The 27198-nt window shown below is 37.3% G+C and overlaps 1 protein-coding gene across 1 annotated transcript; it reads right to left on the reverse strand.

Annotated features, from left to right (window-relative positions):
• Nucleotides 1-1515: 1515 nt before the first annotated feature.
• LMNB1 (lamin B1) lies at nucleotides 1516-25521 on the reverse strand. Its single transcript, XM_063295273.1, has 11 exons — nucleotides 24946-25521; nucleotides 13973-14129; nucleotides 12719-12844; nucleotides 12222-12392; nucleotides 10568-10693; nucleotides 9196-9416; nucleotides 7482-7707; nucleotides 6483-6587; nucleotides 6014-6133; nucleotides 5710-5823; nucleotides 1516-2178 (listed from the first exon to the last, which is right to left on the reverse strand). Exons 1-11 carry the CDS (start codon nucleotides 25308-25310, stop codon nucleotides 2137-2139), a joined length of 1773 nt encoding a protein of 590 aa, XP_063151343.1. The 5' UTR covers nucleotides 25311-25521; the 3' UTR covers nucleotides 1516-2136.
• Between the last annotated feature and the right edge of the window lie 1677 nt (nucleotides 25522-27198).

Genomic DNA, 27198 nt, shown 5'->3' on the forward strand with positions numbered 1-27198 from the left:
TTTCAAGATCTGAAGGCAAACACAACTGATTCTTCAATTCTGACAGAGGAACATCTTCAGATTCCCTTAGAACTGTGTTTCTTAAACTCTTTCTCAGGACCCCTTCCCACTTTTAACAATTATGGAAGACCCCCAAAAGAGTTTTTGTATACATGGGTTATATTTATCAGTATTTATCACATTAAAACTTAAAATAGACACATTTGCTGCCACTACTGCTTCTCACGATTGTCTGACGAGATTTTATTGAATTATTTTTCATCACAGGCTGGCCAATAATTTTGATTTCGCGGACCTAGAATGGTCTTGGGGGACTTCCAGGGGTCCTTGGACCACACTTTGAGAAACACTGCCTTAGATTATAGAAAAGCTGCATCTGCAGCTTGATTTTGACTTTCCTTAGCTTATATAGTTTGCTGGTTCTAAAACAATTGTTTTCTCACAAACATTACATGCACACAGAGTAGTCAAGTAAATCCAGAAGCCACCATTTCCCTAGTTTCAAACCAAAGGATATGAAAGTCTCAGTCCAACCTCTACATATAAGTCCTACGTGTTGTTTTCTACTCAACAAGAAAAGAGTGATCTATAACTGTCCATATTTTATATTTTTCATATTTCAGACAAGACTGTCTTTAAAAAAAAAAGAACTTTTAACAGAAATACTAAAATATAGTAACATTAGAAAATCTTGTAATGCTATCATTTTGTGAATGTCGGCAATAGGAGACCCCCATTTTTTAATAATATGAAGAATAATTCCTTCAAAAAACCAAACCTGAGCAGTCCAGTACAGATCAATCTGCAGGCAAAACAGGGTGATCAACAAAAACCAAGGCTTCTGCACACTAGAGAAAGACCAACATGTGCATAATATGCGAAAAGGAGCACAGACCATATCCAAAATCCAGGAAGACGACTCTGTAATTGTACTACTGAATTCTGATAGTACAAAAGCAGGATAGAGGCACCGACGTTCATAAAACTAAACAGATTAAAATGTTGTGGCTTCTTTTAAAAAAAAAAATCCCAAACAGGAGATGTAATTTTAAATATTCTTGAGAGGTGAGCTGAATAAGGGCTTGTCAGACCCTGCATGACCATTCACAGGCTTCCAGAGTAGGAGAACATTACCTGCTCTGCAAGCCTGTCTTAAGCAGGGGTACAAGGTCATATGATCTTTCCATACTCCTCCTGACTTGGAGAAAGACAGAGCAATGCCATTTTCACTGACGTGCACTGTAAGCATTACTCCCTCCCTTGTAAGCCTACTTTAGCTTTCCATAAATACTACTCCTGATTAAGCCCTCCCATTCAGCAAAAGAAAAAGCAGAGGGTTTTTCTTGTGGGTTGTAAGAGTAAGATAACAAATGCTTTATAAAATCTAAAAACACAATTCATCTAAGATACCCGGTTAGTAAACAATAGATCCTTTCACTAACAAAGATGGATGATTCTATAATTTTATTTTACTAAAAAGTCAACTTTTTTTTTCAAAGTATTAACATGCAAATATTCTTAAGATAGCTTTTATTTGTTAATTTGACATGAAAAATTATGCAAGTTACACTAGAATTTAAAAACACACATCAGACATTAACATAAGCCTGTTTCCTGATTAGGTTTCTAAGTAAAACTAGTCAAATAATTTTGTATAATTCTTCATCCTTCTATTTATGATGTAAGAGACAATATTCTTTACAAATATTTTGAGTAAAATTTGTGTAGCTTGATTGCTAAAATACAAAAAATTTCCCATACAAAAAATTTGTTGAAAGCACTTTCCTTCCCCTTCCAAAAAGCACGTAAGAATGTAACAAGATAAAGAGTAGATGGCTAGACTAACAACCAAACCCCACACAAGTATTTTTTAACAAGGATATTAAAAAAGGACCAGCATAAAAATGAGGGTTGTTTTTTGAAAAAACAGTACATTATTCGGTGTCAATATTTCACATTTCCAAAAGCTATATATATGATTTGACATACAAAAACCTCCATCTCTGTGACAAAGGAAATTAAGGCCAGACACAGCTTTAAAATTCACAAAAGGAAATACAAAAATATGTTGTGCTTCCAAGAAGGTTCTCCTCTGCAGGAAGGGATAAACATAACTGAGGATTAGATGATTGGCATTTACATAATTGCACAGTTTCTGTTGGCTCCTCGTGGGTCTCCCTGTTTTGAAAATAAAAAAGGTGTTATTAAAGGCTGTAACGGATATATAAAACTGTAATGATGTATAAAATGGTAATTAAATTTGAATAATAAATAAAACAAATAAAACTGTAAAGTTTGGTATACATTCAGTATAATGAATAATCTGCCTACTTTTCCAAGTTATAATAATATAAATAATAAGTATATTTGAATGTTATTAACAATGCATTTTATCTTCTGTGTTAGGAGCAAAATACGAAGCAATTCAAGAGTATTAAGATTACTTGCATGAAGCACTCTTAGCTATTGTGTTCAATAGCTGTATTATGTAATGAGCATCTCTCATCCCATTATCTAAACAATATTGCTGTATATACAGCATCAGAAACATTTGGACAGCTATTTCCTTCCTTGAAATGATGGGCAAGTCTTCATATGCAAAAGCTGAACTACAGCTAAATTCTACACTGTTGCTAGAAATCACTACTTTCTAAACATTCCAATGTAATATATAGTATAAGAATTAGAGATGTGTAGGACATTTAATGTGGGGACTGTACCAGGCATGGAACAGAGTTTTGAGTTGCCATGTCCAGAATAAAGCACACATTTTGTCCAGGCACCCCTAAAAAAATACAGGATGGTCACAAGACAAATATTACACAGAGTGCCACAGCTGTTTACAATGGTTTTGACCTAAGGAAGTTCAAGTTCTGAATTTGCTCATGGCTCTCAAAATGTTTTAATAGCTACAATTAAAGACCTTTAATACCAGGGCTGTGCAAAGTGTTTTAAATACTCAAATCTTGGAGCAGGCTATGATTTAGACCAGTGTTTCCCAACCTCAGCAACTTTTAAGATATATGGACTTCAACTCCCAGAATTCCCCAGGCAGAATTCCCCAGGAGCTTGCTGGGGTGGCTTTGTGTGGCTCAGCTGAGGCGGTTGCAGTTTTGTGCTGTGGCTCAGGGGTTTCTTGCAGCTCCAAAGCCATGAGGTTCTGGGTCTGCTTGCCACCCTGCAAGGAAGTGTGCCAGGCAGCCAAAAGGGCAGAGATTGGGGGGTGGGGGGAGTTGAAGGCAGTTGTTTACCTAACTGAGGTTCCAGGCTGGGAGGGACCTAGCCCAGAATGGCTGGGATTGGGGTGGGTGCTGGGCTAACAACTGGTAATATTCACTCGACGATGGCAAGGGGAATTGCCAGGATTGCCGTTGCTAAGCTATGCAGTCACATGGTATCTCGCTTTACAACTGCATTGCTTAGTGACAGAAATTCCAGGCCCAATTACTATTGTTAAGTGAGGACTACATGTATGCATGTGCTGTGCTAAGATGCATCTCAAAACAGCTCAGATTCACTACTGTTCACAAGGATTATGAGCTGTGCTATTGTTTCTTGACAGACTGAAAAAACTGTTGGTTTAACTGTTGGTTTCACTGTCTACTGTCCATTGTCTTGGCCATTTTTACTGTAGATTGGGGGTAAGTAAAACTTGGTGTGGCCCACCACTTTGTCTACTTTTGTAGTCCTGGGGAAGAAACAGGACTTTTTCAAATTCTCACTGTTAACTTTTAATGGAACACTTGAAATATTTCAAGTTTGTCTAACAGGGTTTTCAGTGCTGGGCAATTTTGTTTTTAGTTTAGAACGAAGCTTTTATTTTATGCACAGCCCTATTAACTACCCAAATCAATACAACTGAATTTATACTTTATTTACATTATATGAAAACATCCTAATTGAAATGAAATTTTAAACATCTTAAGAGATACAGCATCATTTCTTATTTATAAGTATGTGTATAAGATTGACAATGGAATAAATAATGAATTGCCGGCTAAACTTTTGTCAGAGAGACAAATTCCATTTTGAAACATATCACTGTAATTCCATTTCACAAAGATCTGTTTCAAACCCTTTTTTCGTAAGCAGCAAGACTGCTCCTCCATATAAAAATCCCGACAGCTAACTGCTCATGTCTAGGGATGTGCATATCAGCACACGCTACTCACATATACTCACATTTGCCTATGAAGACCTTGCCCAGACATGTACAGCACTTCCAAATGAAGCTGCACAACTAATAAAGTTCTGTTATTTACTTCTCTGATTCTTGCAAACAGAATCAGACAAGTCTCAGTGATTAAGATGGAAGAGACTTTTCCTGTCTCGCCCATACTGACTTTTGCTAATGAACAACTTCTGCACCTCTCTGCAGATTGAGACAAAAATCTGTCTGTAATAGAACTGAAGTTTTAAGTATCAACCTACAGAGGCATACAAGACATTTTGAATTCAAAAGAGTGGTTTCATTTTTAAATGACTTTTTTGACCTTTACAGAAGTATTCCAATGCTATTTTGACCATTCTGAAAATGATCCATACTTGGAACAACCCTGTTTTGAGTATCAGAATTCTTCTCAAGAATTTTGTTATTTTTCTTACAACAAAATAAGCACTTAAAGAAATCCACACATTTTGGTTGCAAAACTATACATTACTTGCAAAATACAAGTTCTATGCATGACCTCATGTTCTGTAAAGGAGACACACTGCTCCTTTTCCAAGCTTCAAGCTTGACCGACTTTAGCATTAGACACTGAGCGCCTGGCAAGCCATAATCAAAACAAATCCCTAATTTGTGTGAACTTCAGAGCCATCAGGTAGTTGTTTGGAGAAAGCTATATTAAAGATTGATTGATTTGTTTATGTACTATCAAGTCGGTGTTGATCCTTAATGACCATGTAAATTTTCTCCATGATGATCTGTCCCTAGCCTGGTGTTTCAGATCTTCCAATGGTGCACTAATCACCACTGTAATTGAGTCCAACCACCTTGCTGCTGGTCATCCTCTTCTTCTCTTTCCTTCCACCTTTCCCAGCATTAGAGCCTTCTCCAGAGAGCTATGTCTTTGCATAATGTACCCTAAGTAGAATAAGTTAAACCCAGTCATTTGTGCCTCGAGTGAAAATCTGGGTTGATTTGTTCAATGATACGCGTTTGTCTTCTGCCCACAACATTCTCAGGAATCTTCTCCAACGCCAAAGTTCAAAAGTATCAATGCTCTTTCTATCCTGCTTCCTCAAAGTCCAAGTTTTGCTTCCAGAGTGTCACAGAAAATACCACTGCTTGCACTATTCTGATCTTTGTAGGTACAGTATAGACACATCACAGCACCTGAATACCTTTTCCAAGACCTTCAAGGTTGCTCTACCATGTGCTACTCTGTGGTATTTCTTGACTGCTTATTCCTTTACTGTTGATCAATGATCCTAAAAGGCAGAAGCTGTCCACCACTTTGATATCTTTATTGCCAATTTTAAGGCTGATTGTTGAACTTGTTGTTTATATTTAATTTTAATCCCAGTTTTTCGTTGTGCTCCTTGACATTTATTACTAGCAACTGCAGACCCTTTGAGTTTTATTTCATTTGTGAGATCTTTATGTCAGTTTATTAAACAATTAAATGTATTCCTACCATTGTTTTCTGCAAAATCCCTGCTATTGTTCAGAAGATATATATTTAGATATTTTAAATTATAGGATACCTGCTGGTGAAATAGATCCTCCTCTTCTACAGCTTCAACTGGTTCTTCTACTTCTTCCCCCTCTTCAGCTTCAAGTAAAGTTGTTTTGAAGACAGTGCTTCTCTGAGCAACTTCCTATAACAGACACGGCTGGTTTATTATCAAACACTCAACCAATTTTAAACGGTTATCATGTTTAGGCCTTTTTGTTATGTGTTTTAAGCGTGTACTACTGCGGTGAATGTATAATCTCACTTGGAGAAGTGTACTATATAATCCAGATAAACTGTATCAAGGTAACTGAGTCGTATTTTTTCTACATTACCTCTCCCTGAGAGTTTTTCAGAACAACTTTTACATCTTTGCCAGTGCCCCAGGAGTTCTGGTTCTTCCAGATGAGGTCAGACGGAGGACTGGCTGTTACTCCAGCATTAGCAGCCCATATCTGAGAAAAATAAGATAGATCATACAAGATTAATATACATCTCTCATGAAGGAACTCTGCATCTCTATTTACATATAAGGTTAAAGACAAAATACACTGATTCTGCAACTGTTTTTGGATAGAGATTGCCAAGAATCTAACAGAATAACTGCTTAAAGACACTGACCTGTAATCAATAATAGGCTTCATTTTCTTAGGGAAAGGGATCCAAATGACACTCAGAATATTTTTTAGGATTAATTTACAGATATTTCAGTTAGAGTTATTCCACTCCACTTGGACCCTCTGGTTGTTGCACAGATTTATATTTAATTAGCACACTATGTTCCAAAAAGCTGATTTCACTTACTGTAACAGTCTGGCCTGCCTTCAGCACATATCTTGAGGTATACTTATAAGTGACAGAAACATCTCCTATTTTTCTGATCATCTCCCAGCCTCCCATTGGTTGATCCTAAATTAAAACAGAGAAAAAAGATCTGTATTAGGCAATTACTGTATATGATCACAGGTAAGCCAACCCTCAAAATTTCAACCAAAATACCACGAAAAACGTGTCACCCGCAGATAGGCCTACCTTCGAATTTTTAATTGTAGTGACAGGTGAGAAATTGCAAACTGTTACATCATAATTTATAAAACTGCACAATTTTAAGGCTGTGACAGGCTTTAAAAAATCTGAGCTCTGGTCCACAGATAATCTGAAACCAATTTCGGGGTGTATTTTGGAACCTAAAATTCTTGGTTTATCCACAGTATATACGGTATGTATTTCTACCCATTAAGCCATGCAGACTAGAAGAATTATATACAATATATTTTACATATACTCCATCACTTCTATCAATCAACATAGAATAAAATGCAATAAAGTTTTTCTGGTGCTGGCAGTTTATTCATGGGAAGTTTAACTTGTAATATAATGTGCCATAGCTAAACTGTAAGAGAATCCTTCAAACCTTTGGCCTTCCAGACACCACTTAACTACAACTTCCGAAGGCTCCATCCAGCATGGGCAATGAAACAATGTTAGTATTTGAAGTTTACCTGTATCTGGAAGGCTTCAAATTCCCAACTCTACCTTATGTCAACCTTGTCCATCCTTTAGATATATAAACTTCAACTCCCAATAGTCCCCGGCTATCATGGCAATTGCTGAGAATTATGGGATTTGGCACACAGCTTGTAGAAGAATGATTTTCATAATAAAATGTGTCACCACTAGGATTATAGAACTAAAACTTTTCATTAAACAGATTTAAAACAACCTTTCACTGGCTGAGTTCACACATCCTACATAAACAAAAGCAAATGGATTATATTATGGCTTAGCATATAATTGACATACCTGATCAGAAGTGTTCTTCAAGCGGATAAATTTTCCATCTACATCTATCTCCTCAATACAGATATTTCCAGTAGCAGAAGCTGAATGAGAGATACTAACACTACTACTGGCCTCTGATTCTTCCACATCAACCCTCTTCCTCTTTCCCCTGGTTGTACGAACACTGCGGCTTGATGATGCCCGAGAGACAGTTACACGAGAAGCTGGGCTTGGAGTAAGTTTCAACCTGAACAAGTGGAGAAATTCATGAACACTAGTTTTTAACCATGTTTTCATCTGTCTAGTGTTATGAACTGGTAAACATTCAGTGTAAGGTTTGTGGACCCAGCTTCATTGATAATATAGTAAGCCATTTACTCTGTATGTAAATTAGCATGCAAACTTGAATTTTCAAATACATACACTTTACTTATTGTTCTTCCCCCCACCCTAACCAAGATAATGAACTAAGGCTAGGTATAAGAGGTTTCAACACAAGGGCTAGCCAGAGAATAATGTATTAAATTGTCCTTTTATTCGGCAGCATGCTATTTTAGATGGGAGAAAGGAGAAAAGGCCATGCATGGATTTCCTGTTGGAGATGCAAAGCATTGCCAAAACAATCCTAAACTGAGCTGGGAAAGAAAAGAGAGTAATGAATATTCTTCCAAATCTCAAGATTGCTAGCTCATAACAAGTAGGCTGGACTGCGTGGATATATTTACAGCTGAGCAAACTCTTCCATGCCCAAATGTGTCAAACTCTTCCATGCCCAAATGCGTACTATAGTACATTTGGACTGAAACACAAGCATCACAAGCAGAAATGGTTTGGGAGTTGTATGGGAAAAAATCGAAGAATATTGACAGCAGTGGTGGCTAAGAGGACATAGGTAAGATTGGAAGACTGCTGACACACAGGACATTTAGAGGAGGAGGGTAGAGTGCTGAAGTGCACCACCCTTGTTCAATTTGCCCCATTAGTATCCTTTGGAGTTCAGTTGATGGAAACCCAGAATACCCAAGATGTTTCAGGTTTTGGTTCTTCCAAACCACAGTGGTTCTGGAGAACTTCCAAAACTCACTTTCCATTTTGTGCACACCCCCAATTGTATTTTAATCCCCTCTGAACTGACAACAGTGACACATGTACATGCATGTAGAAGGGACTTGAAATCCAGCAAATCCAAGCTAATTTGTCCTCACATGTTTTATGAATGTTTTATTTTGGGATCTTATAGCAGTTAGCATTAGCATTTTTAAATAAGTGGTGGCAACAAATCCTTTTCCATTAGCAAAGCTATTCCCTACCAAGAAAAGGCAATTTTCCCCAGTGGTTAGAATACTTATAAATACCCAGATCAATCAATATCTCAGTATTGTTCTTTATACTACATACTTCCTTACAGCAAGAGAGTTTTATTTATATTTATATTTCAAATTTTGCAACTGCCCATCTCGCACCAAGTGACTCTGGGAGGTTTACAATAAAAAGTTTTGTAAAAGAGTTTAGCTGGATTTTAGCTGTTTTGCATGTCATACAATGCTAAGCCAACAAATCTAAGAGTGATCACACAGAAATCCTAGGAGAAAATTTGGCAATGAGGATCTTTCCACTTCGACCTCCATTTGTTAAAACACTAGGCACTTCCCATGCAGCCAAGGTCCCTCCCAACCTTCACATGGATGTGGATAGTGTTTAGTGAACTAGAAAGATTAAATGATATTTACATTACCTTTCTTCTTCACCCTCCAATAGCTTCCTATAGGCATTAATTTCCATATCCAGAGCCAATTTTACATCTAGTAGTTGTTCATAATCATTCAACTGCTGCTGCATCTGATCTCGTATCTCCGCCATTTCTCTCTCTTTGTCAGAGAGTGTCCTACGGAAGGTATCCCTTTCTTTAGCCAAGATGTCCTCCAGTTCTTGCATCCTCTCTAGCCATCCTCTAGACTAAAAATTATAAACAAAACAAAAACCTCAGCAATCTTAACTTCTGAGAATATATACATATGTAAAGATAGTATTAAAAAATCAAAACAGACAAGCAAGAAATCCATTTTACTCCTGTTCTGAATATAAAGTACTTATCATGAAGAAGTTAATTTGGGTATTTATCCCCACATATTTAAAAGCTATTGCCTCTGATTATTAAGCAGTTTAACACAAAAGGAAATAAACACAAATGTTTCCTGTTCTGGGCAAGAGTAAGTCATGTATATCTTTGAATAATTACAAAACTACCTCATTCCCAGAACAATTATTCTTAATATCCAGAATTCAACTATTTTCTTATGCATTAGTATCTTGAGTAAATGCTAAATGTAACAGACAGTGCAATATAAGGATTAAATGCTCTTTGCTATAAAGCACATTGAGTATGTTTTGATAAAAGCCATCTAATACATCACATGTTCCCTTACATTTACAAATGCGTGTGTCTTTCAAAATAACTTTACCAAGGAGACTTATACCAAATGACATAGTTTAGAGTTATTCAACTTTTTCACTTGCATAATTGGATGTTATTTTGCCAAACCAAAATAAGATAAATATTGTTGAACAGCAATAGTTTATGCTAAAAACACTGCTCACTCTCCTCTGATGATACTACTTCCACACAACCACTAGTCCTTGGAAGCCAAAATAATCATTTTAAAAAGGGTATCTTCTATGCTAGACATAGGAACTAAAACTGTAGAAGTAAAATTAATCAGAAAAGTGCATTAAAGCACAAATAATTAAAAATAATGTAAGTTATTAGAAAAGTACAAAGGAATCAGCTCAATTTGTTCGCTGGAAAACACCCCAATTTCAGATGCATCCAACGTTCATCCCAAAATGTTTAATTGGGATTGCCTGCTGACAAGCCACTTCTTTCTGTCACCCTCTCTTTCCTCTCTTAAAAGCAGAAGGAACACAGAGAAAATCCCCTCATCAGTGCTTGCAATAAAGGCAAATTAATCCCTTGCCCTGAATAGTAGTAAAAGCTGGGATACATAGTCTGACACCTTTAACAGCCAGAGAGAAACACATCCAACATAGTTGGACTTGCTTGTATTCAGTCACTCACCCACCATTATCAGAATCTTAAAATTCCTTACCTCTTTCTGCAAAGCAGCCAGTTGGGAAGAGAGGCTGTCAATGCGCATGCGACTTTCTGTAAGTTCTTCTCTCACAGTGTTAGCTGCTGAGCTACACATTTCAGAGGAGAGTCGTGCGTTTTCAAGCTACAGAAAAGCAAAGAGAACGCATTCCACACTTGCTCTGCCAGCAAACATAACAAGCACTTACACTTAAAAAAATCTGTAACAGAATTAAGTTACGTAAATTTGCGTAATACAGGAAACCTCTCATGCTGACAAAGTAACAGCTAAGAATTTACGTAATATTTTGCTGGTGAACAATCTTCCAACCATCAAAAGTATTCAGATCACTATTTTTTTTCCAAACAGCAACATTTTCACTATTCTCAATATTTAATAAGTAGATGTAATAGGGTCTAAAATATTTGAAATAGGGTGTTAACAGTTCACTGGAAATGTGTCCAAACTGGTACTTAATAGTTTAGAAAAAAATTCCAGTTCAGTGAAATTTCAGCTATTCAACAATTTCAGCTAGTTTGTGTAAAAAATCTAGTGCAATCAGATGGAATAAGCATCGATTACTTTAAGAGTACACTGCAGTGCTACACTTTAGGGCTAAATGTACAGGCAACAAAATGTAGTAAACATGTAATTCCTTTACCTGCAAATGATTTAGTCTGGGGAAGGGAAATGTTAGCCATGTTAGAACTTTCAGTGTTTCAACAAGAGCAATAGAGTGAAATATATTATCATGTGAAGAGCCCTTTTAGATTCTCACACAGAATTTGGGAAACAAAAAATGGGATGACTTTCAGTAGTCACCCAGAAATTAAGTTACAGCTTCAACTGCTTTAATTAGACAGTACTTGGTGTAGTGGTTAAGGTAGTGGCCTAGAAACCAGGAAACTGAGATTTGTAGGCCTCTCTTAGGCATGAAAGCCAGCTGGGTGACTGGGCCACTCACTATCTCAGCCCAACCAACCTCACAGGGTTGTTGTTGTGGGGAAAACAGGAGGCAGGAGTATTAGGTATGTTTGCTGCCTTGAGTTATATATAAAAAGGTGGAATAATAATAATAATAAATCTTTCCCTCCCCCACCTAACAAACTTAAATGTTATCATTATTAAAGGTTCCTGAAACGTAAAATACTTTTAACTCAAAAAAAAAAGGTCAAAACAGTTCATTAAAGTGGTCATACTTTAAAATTGGTTTTTAAGCACATAACCAGTTTTTAAGTAGCCAAAAACCAAAATTAAAGTTCATATTCATATTTAATTACTAAATTTGCAAGCAGTTAGAACCTTTTTTAAAAAAAGAAATATTGCTTATCAGGAATAAATGGATTCAGCAATAGTAAGTTATTATATAATAATAAATTAATAATATAAGAATAGTAATAAAAGCTAAACAAAAAGGCGAGTTCTATTCACAATTCAGCATTCCATGCAAATGAAGTTCCATGGCTTCTTCCTTACCTAACCTTATAGAGCCAAGGTTCGACATAATAAATATATTATTTAGCACTGCAGCAGGAGCTAAGAGCACACAAAACAAGTCTGTTCATTTTTAACAAGTCAGAAATCTAAGTTATCACTTCTACAGTCAATGTATCTTATCTGAATTGAAGTTTTCAGTAAGTCTAAGGATCTGAAAATATTCAAGTGTGGGTACTTTGGCATGGTATGTTTCTTCAAGCTCCTCTTTGTATAGTTTCACTTGTGCATCATGTTGCTCTCTCATATCTTTCAGTGCTTGAGCCAGTTTGTATTCATACTCTATCTGACGCCCAGAGTCCACCTCAACAAGGCGAGTCTCATGTTTTCTTCTTGTTTCATTTATTTCCTAAGAATAAACAAATAAAGTTATATTTTGCTTTAAAAGCATTCACTTTTTTTTAAAAGTAAGGACCTTATCAGGCTGCCATACTTAATTAGGGCTGTATTTACAGGGTTACTTAGAATAGGATCTTTAACCTTCTCCATGCTAGCAATCCTTTTCAAAATTACTGGCTTTCTACTTCTACTGGTAAGCAAGGGCTAGCATATGTGCTTTGTCTTCTTAATGACAAAGATGTGCTCAAAGAGTGGGCCACAAAAGTTATAGATGAGATAATAGTTTACCCATCCCAGCTTAAAAAATGTTTCAGTTTTAGAATCTCAACTTATTACCTCTTCATACATATTTTTTCGAAATTCCAGGTCTTCAATCAAACTTTGGCACCGATTTTCAAAGTCCACTTTCAATAATGTTTCATCCACCAATTGTTTCTTGGCAGCCGCTAAAGCAGCTTCAAGCTTGAAAGGAATGTCAATGTAAAATTATTGTATAAACTCAGCAACAAAATACCACTACAAGAAAAAGTAAAGTATCATCTGACTCAGTGTTCATATAACTGACGAATTACGATATTTAAAACCTGCTTGATGATATGTGAAATTTCCTTAATTTCAGATTTATTAATTTTAAGTATATCTATTACATATGCTGAACTCCTGTGGACAGAATAATTTATTTATTAACATAAACATACTTCATTTAAATATATTCTATTTAGGAATTTTAATATCACTTACTTGTAGCCAAAGTTTAGTTCACCTTGGCTATCAGTTCAAAATTATTCCTTCTATATGATGAATGGTAATTCAGGTAATCGTAAAACTGGACCTAAGCATAATGGAAGAACTGTTCCTTCTGGCAGCTGCTGCAATGACAGGTGACCCCTTCAGAGAGGGCAATTCTGTGAATAAGTCACAGCTAATATTTGGCAAGGACTTCTCTCCTCTGGTATGAATAGGGAGGATGTCTTTGGAGACTACCATTTTAAATTAAACCCAGAAAACTATGGCTATTCTAGTTTTAACTACAGTTAATTGAAAGAACCCTGCTTTATTAAGGTTGAGATGCAACACTTTATTTATGGTAAAACCATCAAACCTTCTTGATATAATTCTAAGGAAAAGGTAACACACAGGCCCAAACGGTCCCCTGTGCAAGCACCGAGTCATGTCTGACCCTTTGGGGGGACACCACTTTTGCGGCATTTTCTTGGCAGACTATAGCAGGTGGTTTGCCATTGCCTTCCCTGGTCGTCACCTTCCCCAGCAAGCTGGGCACTCGTTTTACCAACACAGAAACTCTCCCCATGACCCGAGTTCGATCCCAGCGGAAGCTGGATTCTCAGGTAGCCAGCACAAGTCGACACAAATAATATACAATCACTGAAAATATAAAGAAAAATCAAGAGTGTACTGTACAGTATATAGTTGCTGCTACTAGTTTAGTAGAATAGTTTAGTAGCAATGGCAGATTTTTCCATATTCATCCATCCATCCATCGCCAAGTAGTACATTTCACCAATTATCATCCAATCCACTACAATTTAAAAAAAAAACTGTTTGAAAAGGTAACTGCTTATGACTTACCTGAGTAATCTGATCTTTTAAGTCCTCAAGCTCCCCCTCCAGACTTTTTTTATCACCAAGTGCTGTAGCAAGTGACGCTTCTTTTGCATTTAGAGAAGCTTCAAATTCCCGAAGCTTTGCCAGGGCACAATTCAGATCAGATTCTTTTTTTGCATAGCTAAAACAAATCAGAAGTTCAGTTCAGTTCAGAGATCAAAGATGTGGAAAACGTTTCAACCCAAAGTGTCTGTATCAAAGTTTGGAATGATACACAGGCATGTTCTAATGACATATATTTGGCTTCTTCAAGAAACATCTTAAGGGTTCAGCTGTTCCAAGAACTGTGATCCAGTTGCTTTTTTTCACAACTGCTTCGAGGACAGCACCATAACCCAGTAATGTCCCTGCTGCTGTTGATGCAGATAAATTGGGTGGTGTACAAGTTTAGTAATGAGGGTAAAACAGCAGGAACTATAAGGCCAAATGAAAGACACAGGTGCATGCTGGGTAAGTTGCTGTTCTTGTTTTAAAACTTTATGATGGGAAAAGTCTAATTCATATGGGTGGTTTGCATATATGTTGCACTTTGTTTGGTAGGCAGTTGTGTATTAATGCTGCTGAGGTCGTATAAATCTAAAGACTACTGGAACAATTTTGGTCTGGTTGTTTTAAGCATCCATAGGCATATCCAATCTGGGTTTGCTCTTGGGTGCTGTTGGAATTGTGTTTTCAGGTGCAGAATGTTTTGATCGGGGTTGGTTTGTTCTAAGCCTGACACAAAATATATTTGCTATTTCAATAAATAAAGCACTTCAATTACAGTGGAAATCAGATAAAATTTAGTGACAGCAATAAATCTATCGGCATATACACAGATGTTATCAATGCAGCAAACAATAATTTATCAAAACTGTGTTCTGAAGATATTTATTGCACGTTTACCCCTTTAGGATTTTAGCAAGGAAAGAACGGGAGAAGTTTTCTTTCTGTCATAGCATGTTTAAGTACAATTATGTCAAAGCATTAAATGCCCCAAATTTATATTAGGTTATAGTGATTAAGATCTGCTGCCTAGTATTATCAGCCTACAAACCTATTAGCAACAGTCTCTTAACTTCTTATGCAATGCAAGCACTTTTGGTTCAAATGCTTATAATTAAGTTCACAGAGATGTTACACTTAAGTATAACCTTCATTTTAGGGGGAAAAACCCTAAAGAACTAAAATCTTGGACAAATATAAAACTCTGCATGCAAAGCATTTCATCTATATACCAATCTAGAGCTGGGATAGAGAGATTTGGAGAACTGGGGAAAAGGTGGGGGAGATGAAGAGAATCAGGTAAAAACTCCAGTTTTATTTCATCCTACTCCTGATAGGATGAAAGGAAGGCACAGTTGGATATTTGGGAACATTGGGAAAAACATATAAAATCTTCATAAAGTATTATAACAAAAAATTATCCAATGAGGCAGCTCAGAATAGAAGCTACTGGCTTTACAGCTACTAAAAAAAATGGCAACTATTCATAACACTAAAATCAACTTTCAGAAGTACTAGGGGAAACTGACTTATGAAAACTCCATCTTGGTCATTGAATAATTTTTGTATCTACTTTTTCTAGTATTTACTTACTGTAAAAAGCACAGTGAATGAGGAGATATTCCAAGGGTTTAGACCCTGAAATGGCTAAAGAAAAACCTTGTCAATCCAGGGATACAGATGGAGACCTCAAACTCTGAAGAACCAACCAGAAGCATTTCCCCCTCTCAGGTTAATTTTTTTGAAAAGAAGGATGGTGGCTTCCATTTTGTTTTTCCCCTATATTCCTCTCAGAACTTTTCCTGGGGCTGGCTGAAAAACCAGGTACAACAAGCCCCAACCCACAGAAATCTGGGTTGGTTATCAGAGCAATATACAGCAAGCTAGAGACCAGTGGATGAAGTACTTTTTTAAATAACTGTGAGTTCATCTTTGTTTTGTAGGTGTATGCAGTGGAAGATCCTGGGCTAAGGGAACAGCTAGCTAATATCAATCTCTTCAGAAATAATTGTTCATCTCTTTTCCTTTCTCCTTTTGTATCTTACAACTTCTTTCAGATTTTATTTACTTTGATGTACACAATAAATGACCAGAAAAAGAAACTACAAACTTAAAACCTGTGGTTTCTTTCTGTGGCTTGTCAAGTCCACAGCACAGTATTTGAACAAAATGGCAAGCCAAGTTTCTAACACAAGCATGGCCTTTCAGAATTAAACTAACTCTATTATTCTGAGAATGGGAGAAGGAAGAATGCTAATAAACAGCGCACTCAAGACTTAATGCAATTTAAAAAAATTAAAAATTACCTCCTTTTGCTATTTTGCTTCTTTCTCCTTTGGGTCCATAGTTTTACAGACACAAATATAAAAATAGAAGAATATGTATATACATCATATGCATACATAATGTACATATATATGTATAAAGATTGTAAACTATTAGGCAGACTTAACAATGTGTTTTTTTGCATAGTATCTGATTTTTATAAATTTTGTCTAGCATTAGAGACTTAATGTTATCAACCACTGAACTCATTTCTCCCCTTCTTTGTATGCCATTAATGAACTATCACTAATTCAATTTTGAGCCATCTAAATGTAAACAACCTCAAGTGTTATTCATTCATCTAAAAGATTTATACCCCATTCTTCTAGTTTCTACACATATAGGGACTGATATCCCAAAATCTATTTACATAGTCTTATTAGCAAGTAATTGTGATAGAGCATGCACAGGGATGTAATGTGTTTGCACTTCTAGCTCCCTCAATCACTTCTCCCGCAGTTCTTGTGTGTTGCGACCTCCCATGCAGTGGTATGTGTATGTGGGCACACGTGCACCACCACCACTCATTATGGAGAAATTTCCTCTGTGCACCTTTCTGTCAGGGAAGAGTGGAGTCTCCTCTCTTTTCTTACTAACAGATTAGCCAGGATGCATAGTAGGGTAGATTTGTTGTCAGAATAAAACTATGATTCAGAAGAAATTCTAAGGTATTTTAATATGCAGATTAAAGTTAAGGAGCAAACTGAAGACAATCGAAGAAAGGAAAAATGAGACTATAATCAATCTGCCAACATTTTTACTCACAACTAATGTTTCGGGTACAAAAACTCCCCCCCATAAAGGTGGGAAAAAACAGATAAAGGATATAAGGAAATAAACAGTTCAGAAAGCCCATAGACAGGCAGATATTTCCTAATTTGCATCTAGATCCAAATTTTCCTAAATGGCTATTTCCTTCTCATTCTCCAATCTCTTCCAGGTTGGGGTATGTTCATTATCTGGTGGGAGCCAGACTGGGGAGAGAGGCCATCTTCTGTTATCAAAGGTAAAGTAGAAGTGAATTTAAGTTCACCTGTTTAGAACTTGAATTTCCCCAGCTTTGCTGGACTTTGCTGTTCACTATTTAGATTAACTGACTCATTAACTTTTTCATTTCTGAACTTCTGGGATTATTTTATCCCCATTCACTACGTAAAATAATCTGAAAATTACTGTATACACTTGTGTGTAAACCCATCCGTGGATAAGCTGCCCTTCAATTTTTTAACCAAAACACCATGTAAAATGCATTACCTACAGATAAGCTGACCCTCAAAATTTTCACAATTGGTGGTGCATTTTTCATAGTATTTTGGTTAAAAATTTGAGATGCATCTTATTCCTGGATGGGCTTATTCATGAATATATATGGGATACATGGGTACTTTTTAAAAGTATTACTGTATATATAAGCCCATCCTTGGATAAGTCGAACCCAATTTTTTTTGGGGGGGGGGGAGTTGTATTTTGGCACCTAAATTTCTTGGCTTATTCACAAGTATATACAGTAGATTATTTTCAACCAAATCTTGGTGATACAGATGACTAACAGTTTATCATTAACATGCCATTTTAGCACTCTAAAATCCTGTTAAGTACTGTAGATTAAGCAACTGTATCATGAATCAACACAGGATGCATGACAAATGAGAGAAGCCCTGCATCTAGATATAATTCAATTAAGAGTACAATTCAAAAGTTCAAAATGTAACTGCACAGAGTAAAAGCAAGCATCCTACTAAATGTGTAGCAGCCATGATAACAATGTATGAAATGTATTGTGTAAGTTTATTGCTATAACTACAGGTCATGTATTTATAGAACATAATCCATGAAATAAGAGTTAAATTATAGCAAACTAAATGGTTCCACATACATATGAACTGGCTATCAGCCAACAACTGAAGAAACATCTTATTAAGCCTACTTCTCCTAATGAGATCTTCTACTCTGTGGGACTTGGGACATCTGTTTCAATTTCGCTTGTTTGGAACAGTTGCCCTATGCACCAGATGAAACACAGTTTTTACTTGTTGAATCAATCAAGTCATTGTCTAAGGACAGCTCATGATAAACACGTATTTTAATATTATTTCGCAAATATATTTTTTAAAAAATGGAACAATCTATTCTAAGAGGGGAAAAATAAAAAGCTGGCAATCTTATTACAAAAGTTAAAACCTGACGAATTCAATATTTATATTTGCACTTGTGCATTTGGGGCTAAAGTATTGTTTTGGGTATTTTTTTCCTACTACACTGGTCATGTATGAAAAATCTAAGAGACAGGCTGGCCACCTATTTTCTACATAGCAGCATTTTCATGCATACTTCATGCATACTGCATAAATACTTGTGCAGAATCATATTTATTGTTTTATGTGAAACTTGTATGTGTGAGAATGAGTACTGAAAGTATATGTGAACAACTAAAAAAGAAACAAAGTATTAAAGATGCCTCAATTTATTGAGCTGCAACTTAGTTTCCCACTATAATGCAAAACTACTATTCTTACCATTTCCTATATGATCTTGGAAAATCCTCAGTGGTTTTGCAAACAATTTGGATTTGATACTACTTGAATTATACTACAGAATTTCTCCTTGCTATTTTTCCAAAACTCTGATGATGATTTTAGTCACAATCATGGAATGAAGCAAGCAACCAAGTATGATTTTCCTATTGTAGTTTAAATGGATTACATTGGTGGCTATGCAAAGGATATAACATTAACAAATAACAAATCCAACTACTGTTACAAATATGTCATGTTTCTATTAGGGAACCAAAACAATGACACCAAGAACTGTGCTTTTCTATAAGGCTTCTCCAGCATTAATAGAAAAATTAAAGTATTTAATTAAGTAGCAATTTGCCTTTATTGATCTTTCCTCCTTTGGCTTCAAAACAGCAACTTTACTTATTTACTGAATTCTTCAAGAATTGTGTTGTAATATATTATTCAACATGAAAAACCATAGATTTGTGCACGTTATCTGGCCATTCTTCACAATGTAATAGTGAAATCAACTCATTAAATTTTCTATTTATCACTAGTGGGAACAAATATATTTTACCATCCTCACAGAAATCAAGATATCTAAACTCACAAGTGCTATAACCCAAGACTTATTATCAAGCCCAACTTCCAGGAGTTGCAACTGAGTCAATGCTTAACTGTCCCCATGCCCAACAAAATAACTCAATTTCCTATTATTATTCACAAGCGTATATAAGCTCCATTGTCTTTTAGGTGGGATGTGAGAATTTTTTAAAAAATATTCCTTATCCCTGTATCCCAGCTCTATGTTCTGAGTCTGTAAGAAAATAATGCAGTATTTTATTTTTAGATGTTCCCAAATATGATTATCTTCTGATGTTCCTGTAAGAGAAGTCAACATTAGTAAGTAAGTATGTACGTATGTATGTATATGTACACACACACACACTATGCAGTATTGCCCACAATGCTAATATTCTCATCTACTCTCTCTTTAGACTTTCTTGGTCTATTGTATTGAAACAGTAGCCTTCTTGAACTTCAGAGATTGAACATTAAAGATTACAGTTCTGTGATTGTGTTTGAAAAATGCTCTTTGAAAACTTCTGCCACATAGGACTAAAGAGAAAAAGATCTGAGAATCCTATTTCTCACATGCACAAAAAATATATGCAAGCATACATTCTGAAGTGGCAAACCTGATAAAGCAACATCATGGCCTTTCACAGAATGCTGAACTAGCTTTAAGTAGGCTATTGCATTGCTAGGAAATATTAGAAAGGGGCTCTCCTTAACTAGGATGTTTAAGGGGAAGTTAGTCAGCCACTTGCCTGGGATATTTTATTTTGGATTCCTGTGCTGAACAGAGATTGGACAGAGGATGACCTAAATGGTCTGCTCCAATTTATGCTTTAGAAGCTATTGTATATATAAAAAATACACATTCGTGAATATCAGTGAAATGTTCCCACCTCCATCTCTCTTGCTCCCTCTCATTTTAAGTAAAGCAAGTTAAGGAGAGGTCAGTATTAAGATAATAAAGAGGGAAGAAAAAGACTGATGATAACATCTCTTATTATTCTACTATGCATTTAACAGAGCTGTAAAATTATTTTATTCCTGAATCAATTTATTTTTCAGCAATCATATTTTAACCCATATGGTCCCTCACACTATTATGTACCTCTGGTAAGAAAAGTGTATTTTCCCTACAGCTACCAAATTCTATTATGATGATGATAATGGGAACCAGTATGAGGAAGTTTCTCTAAAATACTATACAAACCTATGAAAGTATAAACATTTACCATACTCTATCTAGTTAAGCTAAATAATCTTATGCTCATTAACAGACATTTTAAATAATAATTAATACTGATACAATACCTTTCTCTTTATCTTCAGTGGTCTAAATTATCTAAATATTAGTGTGCTAATAACCTTTAGTCAATACCGTACAAATACCACTGTATTGAAATAATATAATGTATGTTTTACAACTAGATAGCTAGATGTAGAATTTACTCTAATTCAAGTATATACACATTATATTACTTATTTATCCAGCCTTCATTACATCATTTTACTTATTACCATTCAAAATACAGGGGATTTAAGATGTCAATATTTCACATCCATCAAATCACAAAATTACATACCCAGCTCTATAACATTTGCTATACCACCTGCCTTTCTTCTCTGCAGAACCACCTGAGCTGCATCAGGCAGATTTGTTACTTTTCTTCCTAAACACAGATTTTTATATCTGAACACACCTCACCTTACAAAGTACATTATTTGAAGTTATTATTAGTGCTTGACAGAAATTTTCCCAAGGCTGAGCACCAATCCACCAGTAATCATACCAAAATCAAAGCTGCTGAACAAGTAAAAGTAATAAAACAGATGTTTGAGTATAATGACAGCAAAGCTTTGAACTCTTTAATTTATAGCATATTAAAGACAGTGATTGTGAAGTGAATCAAGAAAATATGCATTTACACCACATTTTCTTATTAATATAGCTATAAAGATCTAAGATGCGTGCCAGTTCCAACCACAAAAATCATTTTATCTGCCCATTTGGTGGGCCTATCATGTTTTATTATTGGGATGTTAAATGTACCCACAATTTGACTTACAAAGATAGAAGAAAAAAATCCAGTCTTCTGTGACTGTAGCCCAGTGTTATATTCAGTTAGATTATCTAGCTATACTTTTAATCTGGACTGTTCCAAGTAGCTTCATTTCTGATACATAGCTACTTCTGAATATTAAGATTAAAGGTTAATGTTAATTAATGTGAAAGATTAAAATTAAAGGCCCTACCTAACCACATGAAAAAGAACATCTATTTCCCCAGACTACTGCCTGAAGAGCACAATGGTTTCCTGAGAACACAGAAGTTTATCTACCCAAACATAAATGATAAATTTGCAATCATCAGTACTGTATTTAAAAGAATGAAACTACAAAAGAAGAGAGTGTTAATTTTGTATGGTTTACATTATGAAAGACACAAGACTAATTTCTAACTGCTCCCTTTTCTAATTTCCATGGTGCAAAAATTTTATTATGGACAAATAAGCTTCTTAACAGAAATAAGCAGAAAGTGGACAACCTGAAAAAAACGTGTACAAATAATAAAGAACCCACTAACACCAGGGCTGTGCAAAATTTTGGTTTCCTTCAATCAAAGCCCCAACTGAAACACTTCTTTTGAGGTTGGGCTGCTTTGAAAATGTGAAAGCATCCATTACTAAACAAAATCTCACCAAGGCCCTTGAAGCAGCTGCTTTGATGTGTACATACAGAAGATGCTTCCACCTATGCCTCTGGTGAAGTGGAACAGCTTTCCTCAATGCTTTAATTGGAGGCACCTCACTTTTTTGAATCAAGCTGCTGTCTCAAGTTGAGTCTGTCCAACTCAGGACAGTTTCACAAAGCAAAGTCATTTTGCAAGACCTATTAAATATACTCAGAAGAGTAGTTTCACAAGTATCAAACTGCATGAAAGATTGGCATTGTACTGTAAATTAGATAAACAAATCCTAAAATCAGCTGTACTGCAGGACCTATATTATGAATTACACTGCTGGAGTTGAAGAGGCTTCTACCTCATCAGTTTAGGATGGAGCTCAAAACATACCTTTTTACCCCCAAGCCTTTTCAAATATATGTTCTATGCTGTTGTTTATATTTCTGTAACCTGCCATAGGGATCATATTTGCAATGAATGCATAAAGGCATCATTTGTCCCTCTTCTTAGTAATGTTTTTAACCAGATGCCTACATATAGTTTGGACTTAAACTTCAATAAACCCTAGTTTTTGCATATGTTGGTGGGAAATTATGGATATTTAAATTAACAGATATAGAAGGCACCAATATTCGAGAAGTTGCCCTACAGCATGTCAAAACTCTAAGTGAAAAACTCTACTGATTTCAATGGAGTAGCACAATTAACAAAAGAAATATAGCTAATATCTAAGAACAAAAATATCCTGAAACTTAAGAATGTAATTATCTGTATGAGTAGTATGGAGTTAATTCTTTAGAGAAGTAACCGTTTTCCTTAAAATAAAAATTTTATTTCCATTTTCAATGGTGCAAGGATTCTTGCTTGCAAATATGCATACAGATAGTTCTTACTTAATGACAATTGGGACTGGAATTTTGGTTGCTAAGCGAAGCAGTCATTAAGCGAATCTGACCCAATTTTATTACTACTGCAGTGATCGTTAAGCGGATCACCACAGTCGTAAAGCAAATCATGCATTTCTCCATTGATTTTGCTTGCTGGAAGCTGACTGGGAAGGTTGAAAATGGCAATCATGTGACTGTGGGATGCTGCGACAGTCATATATGTGAAGCAGTTGCCAAGCGCCCGAACCATGATCATGTGAACGCTGCAATGGAATGTGCAAGGGCTGGTCGCAAGTTGGGTTTTCCAGCACCGTAAGTCTAAACTGTCAATAAACGAATGGTTGTTAAGCAAGGACTACCTGTACTTCTCAGCTATTTTTTTTCTTTTAACAAAGTTACATACCACTGGCAACTATGCAAGTATCTTCAGATAGGCATTCCTGAACTACTGAAAACAGAAATATAAATCCTTATTGTTCTGGAAATCCCTGAAGACCTGGCTATGTCATCAGGCCTGGGGGTCCCAGGGGACCAGTGAGATCTTGAGGTAGCTCCATTCCTATGGTTAACATCTATTCTCTTTTGTGCCTTGTGCTTTTTTAAAAAATTCTTTAATAATGACTGTTGTTATATGTTTATTGTTCTATCAATTGTTTTATGCTGCCCATTCACTTTTTGTGAGATGGGCAACCATATAAATGAGATATAAATAATAAATATTGTAAATGTGTATGATTTCAATACACATCTGATGCCTATGTACAACTTCACCAACTTCTTTCATAGAAAGACTGATACTCTTAAATAACTTCCAAAAACAGACTTTGACAGCATAACTCCTTTTAATAAAACCAACTGAAGCTAACTAAATCAACCCCACAGTGTCTCTCATATCTTATTTGTTATAACAGTGGAACACCTGATATTTAATACAGTGATCCAGATACTATCACGAGTATCTCCAGGTAGAGTTGGAGAAACTTCCCATCTGAAGCACTGGAGTTCAGCTCCCAATCAGCATCAACAATACTTTCCTAGATGGCCAATGAAGTAACTTCTCCAGAGTCCAATATTAGACACGACAATAATATTTAGATGCCAAGTAAATAAAATATGTTGAATGTTCACATTTTTATAGGAAGTCAAATATCCATATTCCAAGTTTTTTTCCCCAAAGCTGAAAACTGATCATGCAGGAAATAAACAGTTGTAGCGGTGGGAAGAACAGAAAACTTATTTTTATTCAGTCAAGCAATACACTAACTACAGCACATGGCAGCAGCTGGTAGAACTGTGTTAATACTCATTACCAGAAAAAGATGAATGGGAAAAAAGGGGAGGAGACAATAACATGCTTTCAAAGCATTTCTGATTCTCATTTATGAATGTAGCGAATATTGAGATTGGAATCTTATCCTAATTCCAAATGAGGCATAATTCCCAATTATATCACCTTTCAAAACAAGACTTTACAACACAAAATGACAGAAAAGCAAAAACAGAAAGAGGAAGGTTGGAATCAACATAGCCTCCCACTAACATTCTGCATATCCTTTAAAATCAGATATAAAATAAAGATGATCCCTTTCACCAAGCTACAGTCCTTTGCCTGTATTTATTCATTTTTGCCTCGATGGTCGGTGGCAAGGGATGCATACAGAAGGAAAAAAATGTGACGATTTTGCAGAACGGGGGTGGATGGGAAACAATTATTCGGGTGACCTAACAGAGGATTGCCTGGTCGGTTACATAAAAAAATATAGGAACCCCCCCTCCCATTTCCCCCACAGAGACAATTACCTTCATCAGCAGTCACATGGTTCCATTATGGAGAAACGTAATAGAAGGGAGCCTCTAAGGGACGAAAGGTAACCACATGCCTTTGGCTGATCGGTCGCCTTGCGTCCATTAACGAACCGCTCTCCCGTTAAGGGAGCCACTATGGCTTTGGGGGAGACAGGCCCAAAGGCGGCCACTTACTTGCCGAGGAGCTGGTCGTGTTCAGCGCGGATCTTGCCCAGCTCGATCTGCAACTTGGCTCTCTCCCGAGCGGTGTCGTCCAAAGTGCGCCGGGCATCAGCCAGCTCGGTCTCATAGAGGGACTTGAGGCCCGTGAGCTCCCTGCCGCGCACCTCTTCCCGCTCGGTGACCTGGAGGTGGAGCGCGCTGTTCTCGATCTCCAGGCTCCGCACCTTGTCTATGTAAACGGCCAAGCGGTCATTGAGTTCCCGCAGTTCCTCCTTCTCCTGCAGGCGGGTGATGCGGGTCGGGCTAAGCGGCGTGCTGGCCGCACTGCTCCGGGTGCGTTGCCCTATCGGCGTGGAAGCCGCCACAGCAGCCGCCATGGCGCGAACAAAGCGCGGGGAAACGGGAGGAAGATAAAGAACGGGCAAGGCGGGAAATCAGCGGTATTGATTGGCTCGGGCCGAGGCCCTAAAGTTTGCGGGAAAAGAGGGTAGGAGGACGCGAGCGTCTCCCGACCCTCAACAGAGCAAATCGGGTTGAAAAGCGGGAAGAAAACTTACAGGGCAAACCGAAACAAAAATTTTTTAAAACCCTTGCTTCAGTCGTAGAAAAAGAGAAAAAAAGTGAAGGCAAAAGCTAAGGAAAGCAACCTCAAGGTTTCAATGAATGAACTGAGAAGCCGAGAGCAAGCGGCCAGGCGGGAAAAAGGAGGAAAAGGAAAGAGGAGGAGCGAAAACAAATAAGGCTTCTGCAGGTGCTGAGAGGGAATACGGGGAAGGAAATTTTAAAAGGGAGGAGGCAAAAGGAAAAGTGCAAATGCCTCGAAGACCCGCGCAGGCTCCCGCTGGCGTTCGCTGTTGGAAAGAGCAAACCTGGCTGCCCAACCGAGGTGGTACACCGCCTCCGGCCGCTCCTCCCGGGTAGAACGAAACACAAAACAGGCGGGCTTAACGCAGAGCCAATATGGCCGCCACACGCTTCAGACCCGCGTCCCTCCCCATTCCCCCATCCTCTCCGCGCAGCTCCCCATCTCACGTGGCCGAAGCTTAACCAATCGGACGGCGAAGCGCGCCCAGCTTCGCTCTTTACGGAGATCGGGACGCAAAATTCAAAACGCGCAGACTGTAACTGTCAGCGAGATTGCGGCGCGCGCGCTTTTAGTACCCCACCGCCCTCTTTCTTCGCCCGCGCGCACGTTCCTGGGCTTGCGTTACCGCCATCCTTTGCTGCTTCTTCCCCTCCCCCCGGCTGGGGTTTGCTCAGAGGAGGAGGAAGCTGGGGTCGCGCTTGTTTTCTTCGCGCTCTTATTTTCCTTCCTAGCTGCTGACGCGGTGCTTAGTTTCTCCTTGCTGTGATTAAGGCGGGTCCCCTACGTAGCGGCCTCGTTGCTCGTCGATAGTCAGGGAAATATGTCGGACCAGAAAGGGGTGCTTGACTCCCCCAGCTTGTGAACCCGAGTCGTTGGTTGATCTTGGCTGGGTCTGCTTTCGATGTTAAGGCTGTGCAGGTTGAGTGGTTGAATAGTGAATGACTCGCCTCTACTCTTCCGAAGCCTGGATTGATCCATCGTATTAAGCAACAGCTGGGTTGGGTGTTTTTGTGGCTTTACTGTGGTGTGTGACCCCAACCGCTGTGGGTTGCTGGTCATGTTTTGTGGCTGAGGGTGAAGCCATTGTCGTGATTTATACACTAAAGCGAATAGTGGCTTAGTGTGTAGTTCGAAGCCAAGCTTAGCCCGAGGTTATGCATTACAGTAAGCAATCGCTTGCTGACATTCACAACTGGCTAACTTCACGCAGCAAACTAAGCCAGAAATGTGGTTGACTAACCATAGTTCATACTACATGCTCAGTTAAACGCATGAACATGCAGCTGTTTGGGGGCCAATGTCTGCAACTGACCTTTGAAGGGCATGTGGGCTGCATCCCAAAATAAGTAGTGCCTGGGCAAAAAAAAAAGCTTTAATTCACATTTAAATTCAGTTAACATGGTTGCTTTCATTTTTGTAATTTTCTCTTGTCAGATTAAAAATTACAATGTAATAGAAATGTTTGAAGGAGAACACTTATAAGATGTTAAAAGGTTGCTCTGAGGCCTTAGGTTGTGTACTTTTGGCTTACAGGTTATGTGTGAACTAAATCTGAGGATATGTTCATATAATATACTTAAATCATGGTTAATTCAACCAAATTGCTGGGTTTCCATTCCAAATCAAACTATGTGGGCTAGGTTCACACAACAGGCTCAGCCAACATATAGTTAATTTTT

This window comes from Candoia aspera, chromosome 2 (assembly GCF_035149785.1).
Source record: "Candoia aspera isolate rCanAsp1 chromosome 2, rCanAsp1.hap2, whole genome shotgun sequence".
NCBI lineage: Eukaryota > Metazoa > Chordata > Lepidosauria > Squamata > Boidae > Candoia > Candoia aspera.